Source organism: Ovis aries, chromosome 2 (genome assembly GCF_016772045.2).
Source record: "Ovis aries strain OAR_USU_Benz2616 breed Rambouillet chromosome 2, ARS-UI_Ramb_v3.0, whole genome shotgun sequence".
NCBI lineage: Eukaryota > Metazoa > Chordata > Mammalia > Artiodactyla > Bovidae > Ovis > Ovis aries.
This window is the reverse complement of record NC_056055.1, coordinates 95,974,419-95,998,455: the sequence shown is the minus strand read 5'-3', so window position 1 is coordinate 95,998,455 and position 24,037 is coordinate 95,974,419. Positions and strand designations below refer to the sequence as shown.

The 24,037-nt window shown below is 40.2% G+C and overlaps 1 protein-coding gene across 2 annotated transcripts in view; it reads left to right on the top strand.

Annotated features, from left to right (window-relative positions):
* The window catches only part of EQTN (equatorin), a 29,960-nt gene extending 18,031 nt beyond the window's left edge, over positions 1–11,929 (top strand). The window contains exons 4-8 of one of the 2 annotated variants that reach the window (XM_027964594.3): positions 5,106–5,165; positions 6,503–6,553; positions 8,001–8,060; positions 10,814–10,967; positions 11,430–11,929. In XM_027964594.3, the coding sequence (XP_027820395.1) occupies positions 5,106–5,165; positions 6,503–6,553; positions 8,001–8,060; positions 10,814–10,967; positions 11,430–11,703 (599 nt within the window). In that variant the 3' untranslated portion in view covers positions 11,704–11,929. The remainder of the gene's footprint in view (positions 1–5,105; positions 5,166–6,502; positions 6,554–8,000; positions 8,061–10,813; positions 10,968–11,429) is intronic. The other variant, XM_060411023.1, reaches the window with a different exon arrangement.
* The last annotated feature ends 12,108 nt before the right edge of the window (positions 11,930–24,037 follow it).

Sequence of the window (24,037 nt, the reverse complement as noted above, 5' to 3'; positions counted from 1 at the left end):
ACTCTTCTCATGAGGTGGCCAGAGTACTGGAATTTCAGCTTTAGCATCATTCCTTCCAAAGAAATCCCAGGGCTGATCTCCTTCAGAATGGACTGGCTGGACTCCTTGTAGTCCAAGGGACTCTCAAGAGTCTTCTCCAACACCACAGTTCAAAAGCATCAATTCTTCGGCGCTCAGCCTTCTTCACAGTCCAATTCTCACATCCATACATGACCGCAGGAAAACCTTAGCCTTCACTAGACGGACCTTTGTTGGCAAAGTAATGTCTCGGCTTTTGAATATGCTATCTAGGTTGGTCATAACTTTTCTTCCAAGGAGTAAGCATCTTTTAATTTCATGGCTGCAATCACCATCTGCAGTGATTTTGGAGCCCCCCAAAATAAAGTCTGACACTGTTTCCCCATCTATTTCCCATGAAGTGATGGGACCAGATGCCATGATCTTCGTTTTATGAATGTTGAGCTTTAAGCCAACTTTTTCACTCTCCTCTTTCACTTTCATCAAGAGGCTTTTGAGTTCCTCTTCACTTTCTGCCATAAGGGTAGTGTCATCTGCATATCTGAGGTTATTGATATTTCTCCCGGCAATCTTGATTCCAGCTTGTGCTCCTTCCAGCCCAGTGTTTCTCATGATGTATTCTGCATACAAGTTAAATAAGCAGGGTGACAATATACAGCCTTGATGTACTCCTTTTCCTATTTGGAACCAGTCTATTGTTCCATGTCCAATTCTAACTGTTGCTTTCTGACCTGCGTATAGGTTTCTCAAGAGGCAGGTCAGGTGGTCTGGTATTCCCATCTCTTTCAGAATTTTCTACAGTTTATTGTGATCTACACAGTCAAAGGCTTTGGCATAGTCAATAAAGCAGAAATAGATGTTTTTCTGGAACTCTCTTGCTTTTTCCGTGATCCAGCGGATGTTGGCAATTTGATCCCTAGTTCCTCTGCCTTTACTAAAACCAGCTTGAACATCTGGAAGTTCATGGTTTCACGTATTGCTGAAGCCTGGCTTGGGGAATTTTGAGCATTACTTTACTAGCATGTGAGATGAGTGCAATTGTGCAATAGTTTGAGCATTCTTTGGCATTGCCTTTCTTTGGGATTGGAATGAAAATTGACCTTTTCCAGTCCTGTGGCCACTGCTGAGTTTTCCAAATTTGCTAGCATATTGAGTGCAGCACTTTCACAGCATCATCCTTCAGGATTTGAAATAGCTCAACTGGAATTCCATCACTTCCACTAGCTTTGTTCGTAGTGATGCTTTCTAAGGCCCACTTGACTTGACATTCCAGGATGTCTGGCTCTAGCTGAGTGACCACACCATCGTGATTATCTGGGTCATGAAGATCTTTTTTGTACAGTTCTTCTGTGTATTCTTGCCATCTCTTCTTTAATATTTTCTGCTTCTGTTAGGTCCATACCATTTCTGTCCTTTATCGAGCCCATCTTTGCATTAAATGTTCCCTTGGTATCTCTAATTTTCTTGAAGAGATCTCTAGTCTTTCCCATTCTGTTCTTCTCCTCTGTTTCTTTGCACTGATCGCTGAGGAAGGCTTTCTTATCTCTTCTTGCTATTCTTTGGAACTCTGCATTCAGATGCTTATATCTTTCCTTTTCTCCTTTGCTTTTCACTTCTCTTCTTTTCACAGCTATTTGTAAGTCCTCAGACAGCCATTTTGCTTTTCTGCATTTCTTTTCCATGTGGGTGGTCTTGATCCCTCTCTCCTGTGCAATGTCACGAACCTCCATCCTTAGTTCATCAGGCACTCTATCTATCAGATCTAGTCCCTTAAATCTATTTCTCAGTTCCACTGTATAATCATAAGGGATTTGATTTAGGTCATATCTGAATGGTGTAGTGGTTTTCCCTACTTTCTTCTATTTAAGTCTGAATTTGGCAATAAGGAGTTCATGATCTGAGCCACAGTCAGCTCCTGGTCTTGTTTTTGCTGACTGTATAGAGCTTCTCCATCTTTGGCTGCAACGAATATAATCAATCTGATTTCGATGTTGACCATCTGGTGATGTCCATGTGTAGAGTCTTCTCTTGTGTTGTTGGAAGAGGGTGTTTGCTATGACCAGTGTGTTCTCTTGGCCAAACTCTATTAGCCTTTGCCCTGCTTCATTCCGTATTCCAAGGCCATATTTGCCTTTTACTCCAGGTGTTTCTTGACTTCCTACTTTTGTATTCCAGTCCTCTATAATGAAAAGGACATCTTTTTGGGCTGTTAGTTCCAAAAGGTCTTGTAGGTCTTCATAGAACTGTTCGACTTCAGCTTCTTCAGTGTTCCTGGTTGGGGCATAGACTTGGATTACTGTGATACTGAATGGCTTGCCTTGCCGTGGAAATGAACAGAGATCATTCTGTTGTTTTTGAGATTGCATCCAAGTACTGCATTTTGGACTCTTTTGTTGACCATGATGGCTACTCCATTTCTTCTGAGGGATCCCTTCCCGCAGTAGTAGATGTAATGGTCATCTGAGTTAAATTCACCCATTCCAGTCCATTTTAGTTTGCTGATTCCTAGAATGTCAACGTTCACTCTTGTCATCTATTTGACCACTTCCAATTTGCCTTGATTCATGGACCTGACACTCTGGGTTCCTATGCAATATTGCTCTTTACAGCATCAGAGACCTTGCTTCTATCACCAGTCACATCCACAACTGGGTATTGTTTTTGCTTTGGCTCCATCCTTCATTCTTTCTGGAGTTATTTCTCCACTGATCTCCAGTAGCATATTGGGCATCTCCTGACCTGGGGAGTTCCTCTTTCAGTATCCTATCATTTTGCCTTTTCATACTGTTCATGGGGTTCTCAAGGCAAGAATACTGAAGTGGTTTGCCATTCCCTTCTCCAGTGGACCACATTCTGTCAGACCTCTCCACCATGACCCGCCCGTCTTGGGTTGCCCCACAGGCATGGCTTATTTTCATTGAGTTAGACAAAGCTGTGGTCCTAGTGTGATTAGATTGACTAGTTTTCTGTGATTATGGTTTCAGTGTGTCTGCCCTCTGATGCCCTCTTGCAACACCTACCATCTTACGTGGGTTTCTCAGTGGAGCTAATATCATCAGGGAGTCTTAATTCGTAAAATAAGGAGACTCCACCATAGCCATTGCACTGGTAAATTCAGAAGGCAAAAATATTTTTACATTTCTTAGCCTCATATTTTTGGTTTGAGTGGAAAGAAAAAGAAAACAACTAAATTTAGGACTCCAGAAGATTGTTTTTTTCTTAAACCACGTTTTTACTTTTCTATTTTGTGCTTTCAGCTCCAAATATTATTTCTTTTTGCATCTTTCTACCAAGTATAACTACTGATAGAGGAAATGAGGAAATGTTGTCAGCATGTCACTTTGGAGGCCATTACAAGTCTCTAAAGTATATATACTACATCCTTCACCTTAAAGCATCAATAGCTCATGTGTATGAAACCCAAGAAGACAAGGAAAAGAGGATGAAAGTAAATAGGGCAAGAGAGAATGTTTCTGACTATGACAATATTTAATATTAGGAAAATTCAGACTCAGCAATGCCTAATAATTAATAAAGCTTCTTGACAATAATGGAACATTTTGAGCAATTCCAAAACTTGACACATAAATATGACATAGGGACATTTCGAGGGCACACGTTAATTTAGACAGATCTCTGATGGCTATTTTGTTTGCATACAGCAGACAACATCTTCAACTGTGTCTTCAACAGGCCAGGTACCTAAAATTCCCTTCGGGTGATGGATTATCAATGACCACAGCACCCATGGAAGAGTTTTCAAAACCCTATCTTATCTTCCCAAAATTCAAGTCCCCAGAGGATTGTCAAAGTTGGATTGGGATAAGAAATTTTTGCCATTTTCACTGGGGCTCTAACAGAGACTTGTTGAGTGGTGGGGACATTCTGGAGGAGCAAGCTCCCCAAGGGGATGGTAATCTCCAGAATAATTTTGGCTAATTATTCTTCTAGTTCCTAAAATGATGAGGACAGGCAGTAGTGAGGCAATCCAGACATGTTTCTCTCAAATCAAGTGGGGGTTGCAAAGCAGCATTTAAGGATTACATCCCAGTCATTCCAGCCCTGCCTGAGTCCATGTCAACTGTGGTAATGGATTATTTTTTTCCATCCTTTCTTTTCAACATGTTACCTATAATAATGTTGTCTGTAGGCTCAGTAGAAATCTTCCTAGAGTGGGATTGCCTATAATTCATATGGCACTTCATCCATTCCTGTCTGAAGCAAAGTTAACTGAAATTGCCAACTTCATAGGGAGAAAAATAAATGGTCCTCCAGTCACAAAGTGAAAAGTAAAAGTGAAAGTCACTCAGTCATGTCTGACTCTTTGTGACCCCATGGACTGTATAGTCCATGGAATTCTCCATGCCAGAATACTGGAGTGGGTAGGCTTTCCCTTCTCCAGGGCATCTTCCTGACCCAGGAATCGAACCGGAGTCTCCTGCATTGCAGGCAGATTCTTTACCAGCTGAGCTACCAGGGAAGCCCTCCAGTCACAATTTCTCCCAAATTAACTCTTACATACCTCCAGATGGACGCGTTATAGACTGAGATATAGCCTAAATTAGGCCTGCAAATCCTTGAGCTGTAACCCCAAATTTTAATCACCCAAACTGATTTGCGCGGTTAACACCATATGTTTCCAGCTTACCAGGACACGCTTGCTACCTCCCTCTTTCATGTCATCACACTGAACCAGCAACCAAGTTGTCCTAGGTTGATAATATTACTTCAAAGCCTGGAAAACCACGTGAAGCCAGTGTACCTCACCCAGTAGAGCGTCCTCAGTGCCAAAGGAAGCATGTAGCCCCACACTCCCAGTTCCTCCTCTCTTACAAATTATAGGCATATCAACCCCACCTCAGGCAACCTCTTACTGTACAGACATCATTCTTCAGTGGCTTCTTCTTTCCCCTCCTTTACGGTATCTCAGGAAAATGTCAGCAGCGTTCTCTTTGGTTTTGTTGTTGTTGTTATTGTTGTTTTTCTCTCTCCTTTCCTTTGTTCTATTTTTTAGCTTAAAAAATACCTAAATACAAATGTTGAGTCAATATTTTTATATACCGATAATCCATTATCCCTTTTCCTAGATAAACTCTTCAATGAAACAACTACGACGGCACCTCCTGAAGAAGTCAGCCATGAAGAAAGTAAAGAACCTTTTGGAGAAACTACTAACAGTATTAAACTTACAACATTGTAGTCAGACCTGGAGCATGTCATTATATGACTTAAAAATTTAACTTTCATTACTCTATTTCATAAATTGATAACATACTTAAAGAATTCATACTACTACAATTTAAAATCACTCTAAAATCTTTTAAATGGTAAAAATCTAGGATAGGAAATGAACTCTTTTCAAAATACAACCTGATTGTAGTAAAATGTATTAGTTATATTTATATTAAATATATATTTATATAAAGTATCATGTGTGTATAAATATACATTTATATAAATATATTTAATACATTTTAATATAATTTTTTTTAATTAGAGTAATAATTTTAACAATCACATACTTGATAAATAAACTTAACTCTGCTTAGAGTTGATTTTTAGCATTTCCTAAGAATATTAGTGGAGAGTTTAGAGCTAGAGTTTACAAAATCAAAATTATCATTTTACTTTTCTGACAGTACTGTTTCTTATAACGTACTTGTGAAATCATAACAACTCAGGATGGCTTTTCTCTAAGGTCTTGAAAGAGGAGTGGTCTAACTGAAGACAGTGAACTGACATTACATGAAACCCTATATTCTCCAGTTCATACAATCCAAGTATATTTCTCATGACTCTTTTAATATGGTTATTCACTTTCTTGAATAAACATATTAGAGTAATATTTTGAAATAGAAATCTTATCATCCTGGTATGCCCCTTCTTAAATACCACCAGTAACTTACTGCTTGGTTTGGGGTCATATTCTAACTTCTTAACCAGGCATTCGAGTCTGAAGTGATCTGACCATTGAAGAACTTGCCAGTCTCATTTCTGGTCGCATTCCCCACCCATATTCTCCACACCAGACTGCCTGAACCTGCTCATAACAGCTGCGTTTGCTCACCGTGGAAGGACCTCTCTCTCACATAGTTTATCTGGCAAACAATTCCTAGTCCTGTGAGCCTTTATGAGAGCCTGGCCTCCCTCGTGAAGTGTTTCCGGCTTTTGAAAGTGAATTAGATCCTTCTGTGCATACCACCTGTGCGTTGCTATGAACGCCCTCATTCTCCTGCAGTGTGATGAACAGTGATTCTTGTCTGTCTGCCTCTCAAAGTAAGAGTGTGTTCCTTAGACATAAGACCTGTATCTTGTTCATTTCTGTAACTTTAAATGCCACCCGCAGGGTCTGCCACATGGCAGGAACTCAAGGTGTAACTGCTACATGACTAGACTAACATAAAAAAATGAACATTCTATCAGAATTTTGCTAAAGTCAAATTACCTTATTTTGTTATCCTGTTCTATTTTGTTTTTTAAACAGAAGGAACCCAGAGTCCAAATGAGCCTGCATTTTGGACAATGTTAGCTAAAGGTAAACTCATAGTAGTTAGGTAGCTGGGAAAATGTTTTGGTTTTCTAAAGTCTTCTGTAAGAAAGCCGAGATCAGTGTAAAGTTTTCTAATCCTAAGAATTAACATGTCAGCATTTCGCCGCCATCATCAGGTGTAATAGCAAATGCAACACAGACCCAGAAAGTTGGTCGGGTGTCACGCATTTTCCGATCCTCTCACCAAAAGTTTCGCTCTCCTACAGATGTTACAATCTAGCCGTTTAATTTATTTATGATTGAAAATGTTAAATAAGGCTCTTGCTCAATAGTATCCCTCTTTGTATTTGGGGCAGTATGTGTATGCATGGGGATGCATGCGTGAATGCAAAGTATATATCAAAATATTTGCATGCACAGAAGTAATGTGTGAATCATAATTGTACCTGCATTCATGTATAAATCACACACATAGCATTTGTGTATATGCATGTATACATATAACATGTATATTATCAATAAGTGCATACATGCATAAAATATAATTCATGTATCACACACATACATGCATGCATTATGTGAATTATATGCCATGTTTGTGGATCCTCATTTGAGGATTCTGTATTTGTGAATTTACCCACATTTAAAATTTCTTTGGAACTCTCCACATCAATACTTGCAGAACTTTCACAGTCATTGATGGACACACAGAGTAGCAAAATATATTTAATTGTGTGAAGCTCTTGTTTCCAGCTGAAGTATAACAAAGGCCTTCTTTTTTCAGCTCTCATGCTGTAAACAAAATATCTTTTTTGTGGTCTGTTTAGTGTAAGGTGTTTTGCATTTTTGTGCTTTCTGCTGGCAATTTTGCTATTTTAAATGCCCTCCAAGTATAGTATTACGATGCTGTTTGGTTCCTAAACAGGAGAAGGCTGTTATGTACCTCAGGAAGAAAAATGTGTGTATTATATAAGCTTCATACAGGTGTGAGTTATAATGCTATTGATTGTGAGCTCAATGTTAATGAGTCAGACTGTAGCCCACCAGGCTCCTCTGTCCATGGGATTTCCCAGGCAAGAATACTGGAGTGGGTTTCCATTCCCTTCTCCAGAAGATCTTCCCAACCCAGGGATGAAATCTGGGTCTCCCTCATTGCAGGTGGATTCTTTACCTCCTGAGCCACCAGGGAAGTATAATCAATCAGCCATCTATACTAAATAAAGTGTCTCTAAACAGAAACATACATAAAACAAGCCTACTGGGTCAAAAACAAGCTTATATGACCAGAGGCTCATAAGAACCTAACCCTGTATTTCCCTTAGGAATGATGATGGTTCAGTATCCATTTAATTCAGTGCTTACGTGACTTAACTACCACGACTACCATGAAAAATGAGAATGAACTGTATATAGTATCCACACACATCTACACACACAATAATTTTAGTAAGTGAATTTTGTTTACCATAACACCAATTTATTGTTTTAACAGCTATAAATGCAACCACCAGTGAGGACAACCAACGAGATCAATTTTTTCAACCAATTCCAAGTAAGAGCAACATACTTCAATTAAATGGATACATAAATACTCGCACACATTTTAGTGTCTACATGGTGATACTGTTTTCCTCAGTAAGGTGTGGTATATGTAAGAGAGTAGTATGGTGACTGACATTATATTGAGGTCATTTACAGTTTTAGGAAAGGTATGGTTTCTAAACAGTGTTCTCCATGACCATATTGCAGACATCCTGTTGTGTAACTTCTATTCCTGGAAGTAAATAGAAACAGTAAACTCAATGGAGTTGTAGGCAAAATGAACAATACATGGGATGCATTTTTTTTTTTAATTGACAGACTTTTTTCGAGCAGTTCTAGGCTACAGAAAAATTGAATAGAAAGTAAAGATGTTCTCATATATTCCACCCACTTAGTTTTCCTTGTTATTAACATCTTCCATTGGTGTGGTGCATTTTTTTTAATAACTGATGAGCCAGTATTGATACATTGTTATTAACTAAGCTTCACAGTTTACATTAGAGTTCATTCTTTGAGTTGTACAATTCTACAGATTTTCACAAATATCTTGTGTCCACCATTACAACCATACAGAGTAGCTTCATTGCCCTAAACATTTTCTGTGATCTACTTAGCCATCTTTCCCTTCTCCAACCCTGATCTTTCTGTTGTCTCTATGGTTTTGCCTGTTCCAGAAGGTCAAATAGTTGGAAACATACATGTGTTCTTTTCAGAGTGGCTTCTCTGGCTTAGTACTCTGCATTTAGGTTCCTTCCGTGTCTTTTTATGACTTGATAGTTTACTACTTTTCATCGCTGAATAATATTCCAGTATATGGATGTATTGGTATGTTTATCCACTCACCTATTGCAGGACATCTTGACTGTTTCTAAGCTTTGGCAATAATGAATAAAGCTGCTATAAACATTCATGTGTAGGTTTTTGTGTGGTCATAAGTTTTCAGCTCATTCACGTAAATACCAAGGATTGTTGACTGCTGAATCATGGGGTAAGACTATGTTCAGATTTGTAAGAAACTGCCAAACTGCCTTCCAAAGTGGCTGTACCATTTTGCATTCCCACCACCAACAAATGAGAGAATTCCTGCTGCCGGATGTAGTTTTCATTAATGGATTGATTTTATTTATATGAATAAAAGAACTCCTGACTTTGATGGAAATTTTCATAACAAGGCATCATATTAATTTTCCCCAAACCTCTGTCCTATGTAAATACATTGAAAAAGAAATAGCATCTGGTAATATATGTAGGGCCTCCCACCTTAATTCTGTGCTGGGTTATTTGACACTTAATGCCACTTGCCTTTCAGTGAGTCAAGAAAATGGTGTCAGTCTTCTTTCTTTAGAAAAGTGATAACCAGTAATGACAATGTTCTAGAAATATTTTGTCTTTTCGAGTAATGAAAGTGAGCATGATCGATTTCCTATTGCGTGTTGAGCACCTACCCCACTTTACATATGTTATTGTGTCAATCCTCACAGCAATTCCATGAAAGCTGGTATTATCTCCATTTTACAGATGAGGAAACTGTGGCTTAGGGCGGGGGTGGGGGGGGGGGAGAAACCTATCCCAACTTGTAATTAGCTTTTCTGTAATTTCCAATGGTTAGGAATTTCAAACCCTTCTGTAGTTTTGACCATCACCTTGATAAACAAATGTACTATAAGCACACCTCTTACAAAAGCCCTTTTAATTCAGGAGCACAGCCCATTTTAATATAATTTATTTCCAAAATAATCTGCCTCAAAGTCAAGATATCAGTCATTCACAACTGTATACATTTCTCTCCCCTTGGCCTAGGATTGCACATGGACAATTTTAATTTTTTTAATATAAGAGAGTACACATGTGGGAATTTGTCATTGCTTATCACCATAACATCATTACCTGAAGAAAAACATGAAAAATCATTGGAACTTTTGGGTGAAAAGATGTTGGAGGAGAAGGGACAAATAGCAACATGATCATTTAAAGTCACCGTTACATGCCTATTAAGTCATATATTTAGGAAGATATAAAATTTGGCAGTAAATATATATATATATATATATATATATATATATATATATATATATATATATTCTTCAGTAAAAAGGCTTTTGACGTTTCTGGATCCAGACATGATTTTAATCATATATTTTAGAAAGTTAGCTAAGTTTCCATTTCTTTAATATCAAATACATTAGATTTGATCACAGTAATAAAAAGACAAATTCAGTTCTTAAGCCTTGTGGAGGAAGCACTGTAGTACATCATCCTTTTAACTTAAAAGAAAAATCAACTCCTGCCAACAGGAGAAATGCATGTTTCTCTCCTGAAGGACTAATCCCATGTGCGTACTTTCATCACATTTTTAACAGTAATCTCTTCCGAGTCTTGGATTGGTTTTTAATTATACAAGGAGGAAGGCTGATACATGTTTTAACATCTGGTCACCTGGATTTGATACCAGACTTTGCCACTTACTAGCTATGTGCCGAGGGCAAATCCATAAACTTCTGTGATCCTGGAAAATGGAGTGAGGGTCAGCTCCTCCAAGATTGCTGTGAAGTGGAAAGGTTAAAAAAAAAGTTGAGAGTCTTTGTCCATAGGAAGTGGCCTATAGCCTTCTCCTTGGCATTGCACGAAGGTAGAGGGGAGAGTGCAGTGAAGACTCTGGGTGGCAAAGGCTTCTCTCCAGTTGCACTGTGATCCTTATTCCGCCAGAAAAATTTGCTGAACACAGTTACTCTTTCCCACTGCATTTTCTTTCTTTCCTCTCAGACTCCGATGTGAACGCTACATGGGAAGACAACACGGCAAGAGCACAGGAAGCCAAGTTAAAATTAATGCTGGGCATCTCACTGATGACCCTCTTCCTTTTTGTCGTCCTGTTGGCAATCTGTAGTGCCATGCTGTACAAAATGAAGATGATGAAGTAAGTCTGCAGACCTCCGGAGCCTTTAAAACACAGGAGAGGACACTCCCCCTCTCCTTTCCTCCGTAGAGGGCTGGGCAAACACGACTCCCAAGTTTATAAGGTATTCAGTTTGGCTCCCTTGCCTCTATTTGGAGAGGACCATGGAGCTGTCTCTCAGGGAGTATCCCACTTGAACTTGTCCTCATTTTAAATAATCATCTAGAGAGAGAAACAACCCTAGTCAATTGGGAAGGTGATAAGAAGCTAATGCATACTTTTTCCATAGCCTTGAGACAAAAGGGGTTATGAACTCTGTTCTAAATAGCACATCTGTGTAGGGTCTAACATTTTTCATTTATCTAGTGTAATAATAAATAGACAATATATTGGACGGAATTCATATATTATTTTAAGATGCTTTTCTAAGTCAAGCTGCAAACGCACCCAAAAACAGTTCTTGATGTGTGTTTCTGTTTTCAGATATAAACAAGCATGTCAGACTGGTGAATACTCCGTCAACCCAGAGCTGGCCACCCTGTCTTACTTTCATCCATCAGAAGGCGTATCAGACACATCATTTTCCAAGAGTGCGGAGAGCAGCACATTTTGGGGCACCACTTCCTCAGAATTAAAGAAATCAGACACAAGGTCAAAATCTAGGACGACAGACGTGACTTCCACAGCCTCAGAGGAGAATGAGGAGTCAGACATAATTCAGAGTGAGGAGCCCAGCGAAGAACCCACAGATGATTAGACAACTGTAATATTTTTGTCATAAAAAATAACTTTGTGATGTTCATTTGTAATTTGGAAACTCTGGTGAGACCAAATTTTCTGGTGTCTTCAAAGGAGGGCATATTAAATAAAATTCTCTCAGCTATAAAAACTATTTAAAACTATATTCCAAAAAATATAAGGAAATAAGGTGTGAAAAGTTCATCAAGTAAAAAATGATCCTGTAAGGTGACTTATGCAAAATATTCATTCTAGGCTGGCTCTTTTTAAAATACGAGTATTTCATTTTTTCACCTTACCTGTGGGCATTTTAGGGAATTTCGGGGCAACCACTACTATGCCCCTCTCCACCCCCAAAGCAAAAAAACAAAACAACAACAAAAAACACACACCCATTGCTGTTTACTGGCAAAACAGGTGTGCCGTATCAAGAGACAAAACTAGTATTAGAGACTCCTGGCATTCTTCAATTGTTTCAAAGACATCAGGGTGCAGTAAGATTTAGGGAAAAATATTTTTTCCATTTTTAAAGTATCCATAACCATTTGAGATATCATTGTTTTCCAGAAGAGAAAGGAAGGAGGGATTCCAGCATCTAATTTTCTAGAGGGGGATTTATGGGTCTTGAATATTTTAGGGCTAGAGGCCCCTTCCTTCTCTCTCCCCACCAAGCACCCATGCTTGGTATGTGGTATTGGGGTTGGGGGAAGCATTTCAAAGACTAATTTATGTAATCAGTGACTTATGAAACTATCCTAGGAGTATTTCACCTTACAGAGAAGACCAATGGAATCGGGATACTGTTTCCCTTTTAGGAGTGTTTCAACTGGAAGGATTTTAGAGACATGTAATCAGATCCTTTGTGGATGTGTGGATGATGGGGAGGGAAGGAACTGGGGCGGTGTCATTGTCCTCCTAAATTCTCACCTACTCTATGCACTTTGACACATTATATCACACAGAATTCTACCACCCTATGCAAGACAAGGTCATTTGACAAACCAAGAAATGAGAACTTGGGTAAATTGGATACTTTGCCTAAGAGAGAGGCAAAGTTTAGATGCGCTTTGACACTGAGGTTCTCTCCCTGATCTATGAAGGTTAACAGTCAAACTTGTAACAAAAGTCAAAGGGTGTTTAGAAGCAAGGTAGGCATGCACAAGGCGGGAGATTCCTTAACCCAAATGTTCTTTCAGCTCTTGGGAGATTGTTTTCCCTAATGTAGGTTGGGTCTCTATGACCCTCCTTCCCTGTAGAAGATAGACGCACACACACACTACACTCACCTGCCGCTACCCTACCATCCATTCTCAGAATCATCCTTCTCTCCCCATTTTCTCCCCTGACATCAGCTCCAGCCTGCCCATTGGCTGGAAAAGCTACGAAGCGCCGCCTCCGAGTAGCCGCAGACCATATAAGGCTGTACTCAGGCGGGAGAAGTAGCAGCAGGCTGGGGGGTTCCCTTTTTCCCGGTACTGTCACCGCAACAATGTAGGCGGGTTTACGGAGCCAGGTGAGGTGGACCTCGAGCAGTAGTCCATGCTACGCTCCGTGGGTTACTTTCGCCGTTTTCCGTGCGCTTTTTACAGTCCCAGGGGTCGGTGCCAGCGTTTGTACTGCCAGTTCAGGCACCAGGAAATGCGGTGGGAATTGAGTGAGGCAGGTGGTTGCAGCAGCTTGGAGGTGCTCGGGCTGCAGAGGAGACACGGTGAATTCATGGGTGAGAAAGGGCTCATGGGAAGAAGGTCAGGTGGGTTTGGGGAAGGGTTGGCTACCAATTGTTCCCACCTTCTCCCTCCACCAATCCTTGGAAGAACCCGGGAGGTTTCTTGATTGGAAATAGGTGTAAGGGTTACTTTTGTCTTCAGTACTAAAGTACTGCAGCTTGAGAAAGTGAATCAGTATAGCATTGCTGCTGCTGTTGCTAAGTCACTTCAGTCGTGTCCGACTCTGTGTGACCCCATAGACGGCAGCCCACCAGGCTCTACCGTCCCTGGGATTCTCCAGGCAAGAACACTGGAGTGGGCTGCCATTTCCTTCTCCAACGCATGAAAGTGAAAAGTGAAAGTGAAGTCGCTCAGTTGTGTCCGACCCTTAGAGACCCCATGGACTGCAGCCTACCAGGCTCCTCTGTCCATGGGATTTTTCAGGCACATCACTATGGCTAAAATAGTATGGTTAAATTTACTATGGTAAAGAATCGCAGGTCGCCTGCGATCCAGGAGACCTGGATTCCATCCCTGGGTCGGGGAAGATCCCTGGGAGAAAGGAATGGCAACCCACTCCAGTATTCTTACCTGGGAGATTCCATGGATACAGGAGTCTGGTGTGTTACAGTTCATGGGGTTGCAAAGAGTCTAACACGACTGAGTGAATTTCACTTTTCATGGCTAAAATGCCCCCTCCTCCCACGCCAAAATTGGTTTCTCATCCTCCGCTGACATGTGGATACCTTTGTAGGTATCATTTTTAAATGCAGTCAAGGTACTGGGGCAGTGGGCCTGAAGAATGCCTAATAGTCCTTACTGGTGTCACTTTCTTCTCCCCTCTGCCCTAGTCTAGATGTCAGGAGAGGGTCACATAGCCCAGACTGATGTGTATGTGTGTTGGGAGGGGGCGTGGCTTCTCATTTGCCCCCTGCTGACCCTCCAAGCCACTATTAAACCTGGAATTCCTAAACAGGTTGTCTAGACCTCTGATCTGTTTGTTTCCTCTTAAAGGACATAGTAATACCAGTTCCTTTTAAACTTGTTTCTCCCCCTATTCTGAAACACCCTTGCATTTCCCTTCTCTGATGCTCTTAACCTGCCTCTTCCCCAGCCGCCCAAGAGGGCTGTTTACCACCATGTAGCTACTTAAGGGCAATTCCTATAGAGCGGCTGTTCTGGGAAACAAGGACTTTGCCTTAAGACGAGGAACCAAGTAGTTAGAATCTCCATGAGTAAAATTTCCCAGCATCGCACTCTAGGATCAGGAGAATTAAGAACTAGTCTTCAATCCCTCTTACTTGTCCCTCCCACCTAAAGTATGTTGGAGATCCAGATATACCGAGTACTGAGGGTGCCATGGAGATCCTGTTTGAGGGTGTCTTCCTGAGAGCCTTTTGGGTAGCCCCACAGTTCCTGAAACCGGGAGGGGGGACATCCAGGGACATCTGGGAAGATGGTAGACTGGGCTGGCCAACGGGAGAGAAACTCTGCCCGCCTAACTGAGCGCTCACCTTGAGCGCCCAGCCCCCACGAGGGTGGCCCCGCCCACTGCTGCGGCTACGGGGCGGGGCCAAGGCCACGTGGCAGGGAGGCGGGGCGAGGAGCGGGTGGGCAGATGTGTAGTTCGTTTCCTGCTCCTCGTACGCGGGATCCTGGTTTGCTGGTCGCAAGGTGCAAGGGCACAGTATCGTGTGGTTTTATCCTCGCTCTCTGCCACCCGTACCCACTGTGGACTTAGGGAGTTTCCTGAGTTCGGGTAAAAGGTGGTGGGTGGGGTGGAACCCGGCTTGTGGCACGGTGTAGTTACAAATCAGAAGAAACTCTTCCAGTCGCCTCTAGCTTGCGTAAGGGTTGTAAGTCCGCCTCTGACTTCAAAATTTGCCCTCCAAGTCTAGCTTCTGGTGGAGCAAGATCATTTTAAACTTCTGACATGGAGGGAAATAATATTATCTCCCCCCCTCCCACCCAGTCCCCATAGCACCCCAACGCGCTGCTTAAACATCCTTTCCTGAATCATGGCAACCAAATAAAACCCAGCTTATGCCAAAATGCAGTTCTGGCTGGTTACCCAGAGTTTACTTCCCCTTCCAAGTTTCTTTCAAGAAAAATTAGAACCAGTTACATTTGATTCGTAGGTTAATTCTCATGCTTATGCCTGCTCTTTGCCTTTTTCCTTCTCCATCAAAATGCCCCACACCTTTGTCACACACTTGGCTTTGGCTTTCAATAGAGTTAATTTCTTAATAGAGAATGAACGGTAAAGTGAAGGGCTAGTGAGCCAAAGGAAAGCTCATTGTGTAAAGAGGAAGCACGTGTGTGTTATCAAAAGGTGTAAGTTATCTAAAATAAATTAAGAAGTTTGAAAAGTATAATTTGGACGATATCTCATATCTGAAATCTCTTGTTTTCGAGAGGGGAGAAGTGTGTAAATTATGCTGTAATTGACATTGGAAAGTGTATCTTGGAAAGAGGGAAGAGATGGTAATTTCCTTATTTAAAAAGTCAGGAAGGACCTGCCAGGTATTGTGAAGGGCCATGGCTGGCAGCCTTATCTCTTGGCACTGTTCTGGGTTTCCTCAGGAGTATGGATCCAGCTGCTTTCGAGTTTTACTTGTTAATTTTTCTTTTTTTAATGGTTGGTTGTGGAATGGTGTGTGTGTTTGAGGCATTCTGTAGAACAGAAGGGACCTCAGGACCTTTGTGAGAATGTTGAGAACCACTGAATTAAAAGAAGACTCATGCTTTAAAGAAACTTTCTTTTATGACAGTGGAGATGTATTGGTGAGAGACTATGTACAGATCCGTATAAGCAGCATTGAGCTCTTTGAACTGTTGCCAAATTGTCACTGCCTAGTAAATAATAAGGTGAATAGTATATATCCAAACTGTGTCACATTTGACACAGTTTAATATGTATAGGCATGACCTGTCACACAGATATGTAGCTATGCTGGTAATAAGATGTGAATATTTTAATCAGTCATAGGAATGAGCTAGACATTTGAAAGACTTAGATATTCATTGTCCTTCTCATTCCAAGAACTGGCCTGTTCATCAGCAGTTCCCTGTGTTTAAGGCTGGGTTTGGGAAAGTTACTGTCCTTGTGATAGGAAGCTTTTTGTCCAGGATATTTTGGGGTTTGCACTTCATCTTGAGTGATGTTTAAAGATAAACTTATCTCCCATTAACAACTCTAGGCATGACTATGGAACAATTGGAAAGAATCAACAAAGAAATCAAGTCAGTCAAGACTGAAGTTGAAGAAAAGCAGAAGATGCTCCCTAGGTTTACTTTAGCACTTGAAGAGCTATCGCAAAGCCCCATGGCCTCCTTGAGTGACACAAATGTGAAACAAGGTTTTCCTGAAAACAGCCTGCTCCCACAAGAAAAGTGGAATGAACCATCCAAAAACAAAGAGAGTCAGCCTACAAAGTACCTGATGGACCACACATGTCCAGCAACTGACCTTGAATATGATCCCTTGCTCAATTACTCTGTAGCACTGCTTGGAGCATCTAAAGGAAGGCAGGGTGAGACCGACAGTCAGCCCTTCTGGAAAAAATCTGTGGGTAAAAATTGCCGCAAGTCCCTGGAGAGTCAAAGACCTTATGTTTCACCCGTAAGAATTAAAATAAATCTTCAAGATTCTGATGAAGATGACCTTGTAATGGATGTGCCTCCAATCATTCCTGTTTCTAGGAAATCTAAACGCTTTCGAGGCTTTAAATATCAGAATATGGAGGAAAGGATACAGGTAGTGCCTCTGGAGGAAAGAAATCTTCAGATCAGTGGCATAGAAGAGGAAAAAACAGGTGAAACTCAACTAACCACATACAGAGAAGATGACAGTAACAAGCTAGAACCATCAAGATCACTCATGAAAACCTCACTAGATACTAAAACTAAGATAAACATGTGCGGTGTTCAAAACCACATTTCTAAGATGGGAAGCTTTGGTGGTGAGAAGATGCATGTCTGCATTTCAGGAGAAAATATGTCTTATGCCCCTCCCAGGGACAAAGAAATCCAGACAGGAAGTCATAGTGAAAGGTATCCAAAGAGGACAAGACATGTAAAAACAACTGATGATACTCGAAAAGAAGAGACTGAATGGCTGTCTTCACCAGGCCAGCTCCAGTTCTCCTATGCAGACGATCACCTGAAAGGCAAAGTTCTGACAGCACCAGACGATAGTCAAGACTTGACTATTTTTGATGACGGCAGGTTAGTTGAATTTGGTTTAGATAAGGAATATACTGGAGATGACACTCCCTCTGATTCTGATGACACTATGAAGGAGTGTCTTCAAATTTTCAGTGAGTTCACACAAACCCAAGGTCATGAGGGAGAGACTGCCAAACAGGTTGGTCACTTTTATTTTTTTAATCCTTTTCCTAAATCTAAAAGCGTTTCCCTTAAATACATATTCTCTGTATTCTAAACTTTATAAAATGTATTTACCATCTATTATATATTTCTAATATTATAATTAAGATTCTATAATAAAATAAAATTTTAATTTAAATAACATTTATTTATTAAAATAAAAATAATGAAATATATTTATAATATAATAATTAATAATGTATTAGAATGACAAGGCTAAACCTTGGTAAGTGGCCAGCCATTACATCTTGCAAGCTTGACAGTTTCCAGAAGCCATGGTATTATGTACAGTAACTGATAGCTGATTTGTCAAATTAAAGGCATCTTTTATAGGAATATCTGTGCATGTCAAAATAAGCTATTTTTTGTGAATTATTTTTAAATAATTTGCCCAGTGTTTTGGATTTCTGTGGCTTTTCAGGAAACACGATAAATTTGCTTTTACTACACTGAAATTGGATAACTCTTATCATTTTCCCAATAGGCTTCAGGAAAACAAATGAAATTAGATATGCTGTATTACCAAAACATTTCTGGACCAAAAAGGAGAATTGCACACACTGCCAAGGTTGATGTGAGCCATTTTGTTTCTCTTTCTGTCCCCCATGGCTCCCTCCCTCCCTCCCTCCCTCCCTCCCTCCCTCTGGCTTTCTGCGGTGCTTAATATAAAGTTACATTGTCATTGCAAGCTCAAGTATATTCTAGTGCTTGTTATCTTTTGTCCACTAGGGGGCACAAGCGGGCAGTCAATACATTGCCTATTTGTAAGAGTTTTTCAAAACCTTCATTTTTCCCCCCATTATCTAACATTTTCATTAAAAGCAGGTATATTTTTTTTTGTATAACCTTTGAACTATGAATTAATATGGTCAATCCTCATTATTTTCAGATTCTGTTTTTGCAGATTCATCTATTCAGTAAAATGAATTTGTATCTTTAAAATCTATACTCATGCTTTTGTGGTCCTCTGTAGACACACACAGTGGCAAAAAAAAAAAAAAAAAAAGTTGAATTCCCTGACATACACATTCCCAGCTAAGACTAAACACTGCAACACGGCCTTCTTGTCCAGTGGTCATACTGTTAATCTTATCTGAGTCTATTTAGTGCCATGTTTTCTACATTTTTGTGTGCTTTGTTGGTGATTTTGTTATTTAAAATGGTCTCCAGGTGGAGTCCTGTCTACTGTTCCTTGGAGCAAGAAGGTTGCACTGTGCCTGACAGAGAAAATATTTGTTAAAACAACTTTGTTCAGGCATGAGTTATTAGTGCTATTGACCACAAATTCAGTATTAATCAGCAGTCTACTAAATGAAGTATTTTTAAACAGAAACACACACATCACAGGGTTATGTATTGACTTATGCGACTGTTGTGAGATGCCTGCCGCTAGGAGCAGTGTTCTCTAACCCCTTGTTTGCGAGACTCTTAACGAACGTAACTAGAGTGAGTAAGGGGACTTGACTGTTTTCAAAAGTAATTTGAACCTCTTATAAATTTATATTATAAATGTTTAAATTCTTTTATGAGATGTAAAAATGTTATTTAATGCAAACTTTATTTCTCTGCACTCATCTCTGTATTACTTGTACTTGGTATATACTCACAGTAGAATCTTCTGCGTGTCATAAAAAGAAGTTATGCTTCCAAGTCACAGATAACAGCTTGAATTCCAGTTCTTCTCAAAAGAGTTGAATGTCCTTGAACAAATATTTAATTTCTTTGTGTTTCATTTCCCATGTCCATGAACTGGAGATAGTGAATGCTTGCCTAGTCCAGAGCCAGATACTATCAATATTTACTAAACTAGTTTCACTCCCCTTCTGTCTTATGAAAAAAGTCTTGCTGGAGGCTAATCTTGTTTCCTGTTCATTGCAAATATTACATTGTGATATTTATAGTTTTCATTTTACTGTGCTATATAGTATCTCTCCAGATTCTTATATTTAAATGATTGTTGGTTTCATCAGTGACTTTTTAAAAAAATAAATTCTTACATATGGAAGTAACTGGACAAAAGAAGATAAATTTATCGTTTAAAAAATATTTTGCCATTTTGCCTTCTAGAAGGGTTGTAACAGTTTACAGTCCTACAGTGCTCAGAGTTCCCTCCCCACTAACCTTACAGAAAGTGGATATTATTTTTTTTTTAACCTGTAAATCTGAGTGAAATTTTGTTTCCTTATTTTGTATAACATTTCTTTGATTACTAGTGAAGCTGAACATTCTGTGATATGTTCCCGTCTAGTAATGAACATTGCTGTGGAGGAGTCTGAAGCTACTTTGCTATTACTCCTGGTGTGGGTCACCTGATGCGTTTGCCTGGCTATCTAGAGGATTCTTTTCTTAACTTTGAATTCCCGTAACTTGAGTAGAATGTCTTATTAACACTTCAACCTGCAGACCAAGTGTCTTTTTCTTATAAGATTTTATTTTCTTTCTTATGTCAAGAAAAATTTCTTAGATGCTTAAATAGTTGCTCAGTTTTGTTATTTCAATTTATTTCGGGGTATACTCCAGTTATGTGTGTATTAGAGCACATATAGTGTTATTCACGCATGTTCCCTTAGTCATGTCTGACTCTTTGCAACCCCAGGGCTCTGTCCAGGCTCCTCTGTCCATGGCATTCTTCAGGCAAGAACACTGGAGTGGGTTGCCATTCCCTTCTCCAGGAGACCTTCCTGACCCAAGGATCGAATCGAACCTGGGTCTCCTGCATTGGCAGACCGGGTTCTTAACCACTGAGCCACCTGGGAGGCCCATGTAGTATCATAAATGTAGGCATTTCCAAAGAGCTTTTGTGTGAAGAGGAACTTGAAATTATCCATCTTATCAATTTTTAAAATCAGTTTTCTTTGTATTATGTTGATGTTTATAGGTATCAACCTGAAAACAGATCACTAGTCTTTTCAAGGGACTAATCTTGTTGCTAATTAGTCACACTGGGGATCTTTCAGACCCAACAACAAGTAGCGCAGACAATGACTGCCGTTAAGGATGGGCAGGCTTTTGATCCTGCCACTTCAGAACAGAAGAAAAATACCTTGGTATGTCCAGCCTCTCAGAGCCAGAGGCAAGCCTTAGGAGGTATGAGAAAATCTTTTCTTAGCCAATTATTTAATAGATGAAATTTCACTTTATTTTAAAAAACATTTTCTTGGGGAGGGAGGTGGGAGGGGGGTTCATGTTTGGGAACGCATGTAAGAATTAAAGATTTTAAAATTTAAAAAATAAAAAACAAAAAAAAATAAACTACTCTAAAGCTTAAAAAAAATAAAAAAATAAAAAACATTTTCTATAAAGTCTATATATTACCAATTATATCACCTAAAGCTTTACATGAAATAGTATGATTAGCATGATGTTTATATGCTAGGCAATAAATAGTCATATTTTGCATGCCTTTTTACATGAAGCAAGTTGCTTTATAAATTAAATTTGCTCTTCTAGGTTATCCTGGAGTTGGTCACTTGGAGTCCTTTTGTGTTTGCATTTTTTTTTCCTTCAAGGGAAGAATATATATTAATATCTCAAGCCTATAAGCAAAACATCATGAAATTCTGAGTTGATTAAAATAAACTCAAATCATCTGAGACTAATGACATTAAAATATACATTTTCCTTTTTCTCTCATTCATTTTGAACTTCTTAGAAAATTCATGTACATCAAGCAGCCTTCATGAGGATGTAGTTCCTTCAAAGGAAAATCCAATTGCAAAGCCAAACAGATCACACATTCCTGTGAAAATTATTGCCTCTTTTCCTGTTAAGGTACTATAAACTCAGTCTGAGGACCAGAACTTTCTCTCTAAAACAGTCTTATCCTGCCCACATATTGATCCCCTTAGAGAGTGGCTGTATTCTTCTCTCTTGAAAAATCTCTAATTCAGATAAATGCCAAACCTCCTGAAGAGAAATTCCAACCTTTTTGGGTGACCCTTAAATAGTTACTTATGGCCGTTTGTCACTTTCAGTTAATTTGGCTTTCCTGGCAGGCTGCATTCCATGGAATTGCTGAGTCATACATGACTGAGCAGCTGAATGTGCACACGTGCATCCTTGGAAATGTTAGGCGTATATCTTTCAGACCTGTGTGCGTGCTCAGTGGCTCAGTCATGTCTGACTCTCTGTGACACTATAGACCGTAGCCCTTCAGGATCCTCTGTCCATGGGATTTCCCAGGCAAGAATACCAGAGTGGGTTGCCATTTCATGCTCCAGGGGATCCTGCCAACCCAGGGATCAAACCCCCCAAGTCTCCTGCATTGGCAGGTGGATTCTTTACCACGGAACCACCTGGGAAGCATCTTACGTCTATAGCTATGATTAAGCCATCTCAGATTTTTTTCAGAGCAGAGATGGACATTGGAATATGCCTTTCAAGGCACATGAAGTGAGGGGTGTATATGTGTAAGTATGTGAGTGAGATACTGGGGTATGTGACAGAGAAAGACAGACCTTCAGAAAATAATGCCCACACGTAATAAGATAGTATAGCCTTACATCTTTAGTCATTTTTCCCTTACTTGTGGCAGTGATTTTTTTTTTCTTTTTACCAAGTATTCCTTGTCAGGAAACGGTCAGTTTTAAGGCTTTCCCCCTCCCTAAAAGTGAAGTAGATTAACTCACCCTCGAATTCCCACAGTCTCTTGAAGTCCTTCAGAAGGAATGCTCACCTTGTTTCTGGCTGGGATCATTGAATTTTTGTTTATTTTTGGCCAGGCTGGGGCTTCGTTGCTGCACGAGCTCTTCGCTAGTTGCGGTGAGCAGGGGCTTCTCTCTAGCTGCGCTGGGCAGGCTTCTCACTGCCGTGGTTCCTCTTATTGCAGAACGTGGGCTCTAGGTGTGCGGGCTTCAGGAGTTGTGGCCTGTGGGCTCCAGAGCGCGGGCTTAACAGTTGTGGTGCCTAGGCGTAGGTGCCCCACAGCACGTGGGACCTTCCTGGATCAGGGATCGAACCCATGTCTCTTGCATTGCACATGTGTGCTTTACCACTGAGCCACCAGGGAAGCCCCTAGTTGTGGTCATTTTAATATTGAATATGCATGGATCTTTCATAAATTTTAAGTCCAAACACATTTTCTCAATGCCATGGTAACTGAAAGGCATTAGGATATATATTTGTTTTAAGAATGATGAACTACCCACCTTCCTACAGGCTGATCTGAGGACCTCATCTGGATGTGGAAGCAGCAGAGGGGTTAGATGGGTAATCAGATCAGCCTTAATAATGGTGGACACACCTGAGACTCTCACGTTGTTAATCAGCTCTGCTCAGTCATGCCTAACCCTTTGCGACCCCATGGACTGTAGCCTGTCAGACTCCTCTGTCCACACGATTTCGCAGGCAGAAATACCAGAGTGGGTTACCATTCTCCATAATCGGCTCTACTCCATTACAAAATAAAAAGTTTAAATAAAAATGCTGGACATATAGGCAGCCCTCTCACTTCCTCTTTTGTGAGTATAGATAATTTATACCTTGCCTTTATTCTACTTTTAATGAATTTAAAACTTGAAATAATTTTTAAATTTAATTTTGACATAAAGCTCACCTAAGATAGCTTTACCCCTGGACACATGGTTGGAATGTTAAACAGAAAACACACGTATTCTTTTTTCCTCTAATCAGTAATTTTAGATTTATCAAGATGGTGAAATACAAGGTGGCTCATCAGAAGCAGGCTTTAGGAGCATCAGAATCCGCATTCAAAGTTCCTGATGAAGTAAGACAATGTTATGTCAACCTCTTTTTTGAGAAGTATTTGAAAGTTTATAAACAGAGGATGGGCATTTAAGACGGTCAGTACTACATAATATATCTGAAAACACACACTCTCTCTCTCAGTAAAGATTGCACTGAATGAGGGACTCATGGGGGCACAATTACCAAAGAAATTTACTAAGTTTATCTCCACTGCTTTTTTGAAGCCAGGCTGTGGGCCTGGGTTTTCCTTCTGTCTTGAATGGCTTCTCTGATCTTGTGTGCGTGCTAAGTCACTTCAGTCACGTCTGACCCCTTGCAATCCCATGGACTGTAGCCCACCAGACTTCTCTGTCCATGGGCTTCCCCAGGCAAGACTGGAGTGTGTTGCCATTTCCTCCCCCAGAGGCCCTTCCCAACCCAGGGATTGAACCCGCGTCCCTTAAGTCTCCTGCACTGCAGGCAGGTTCTTTACCACTAGTGCCACCTGGGAGAGTTGGAAAAAGTACTCTGGTAACTTTTATTGATAAAAGCTGTCTTCATCCTATGAATTCC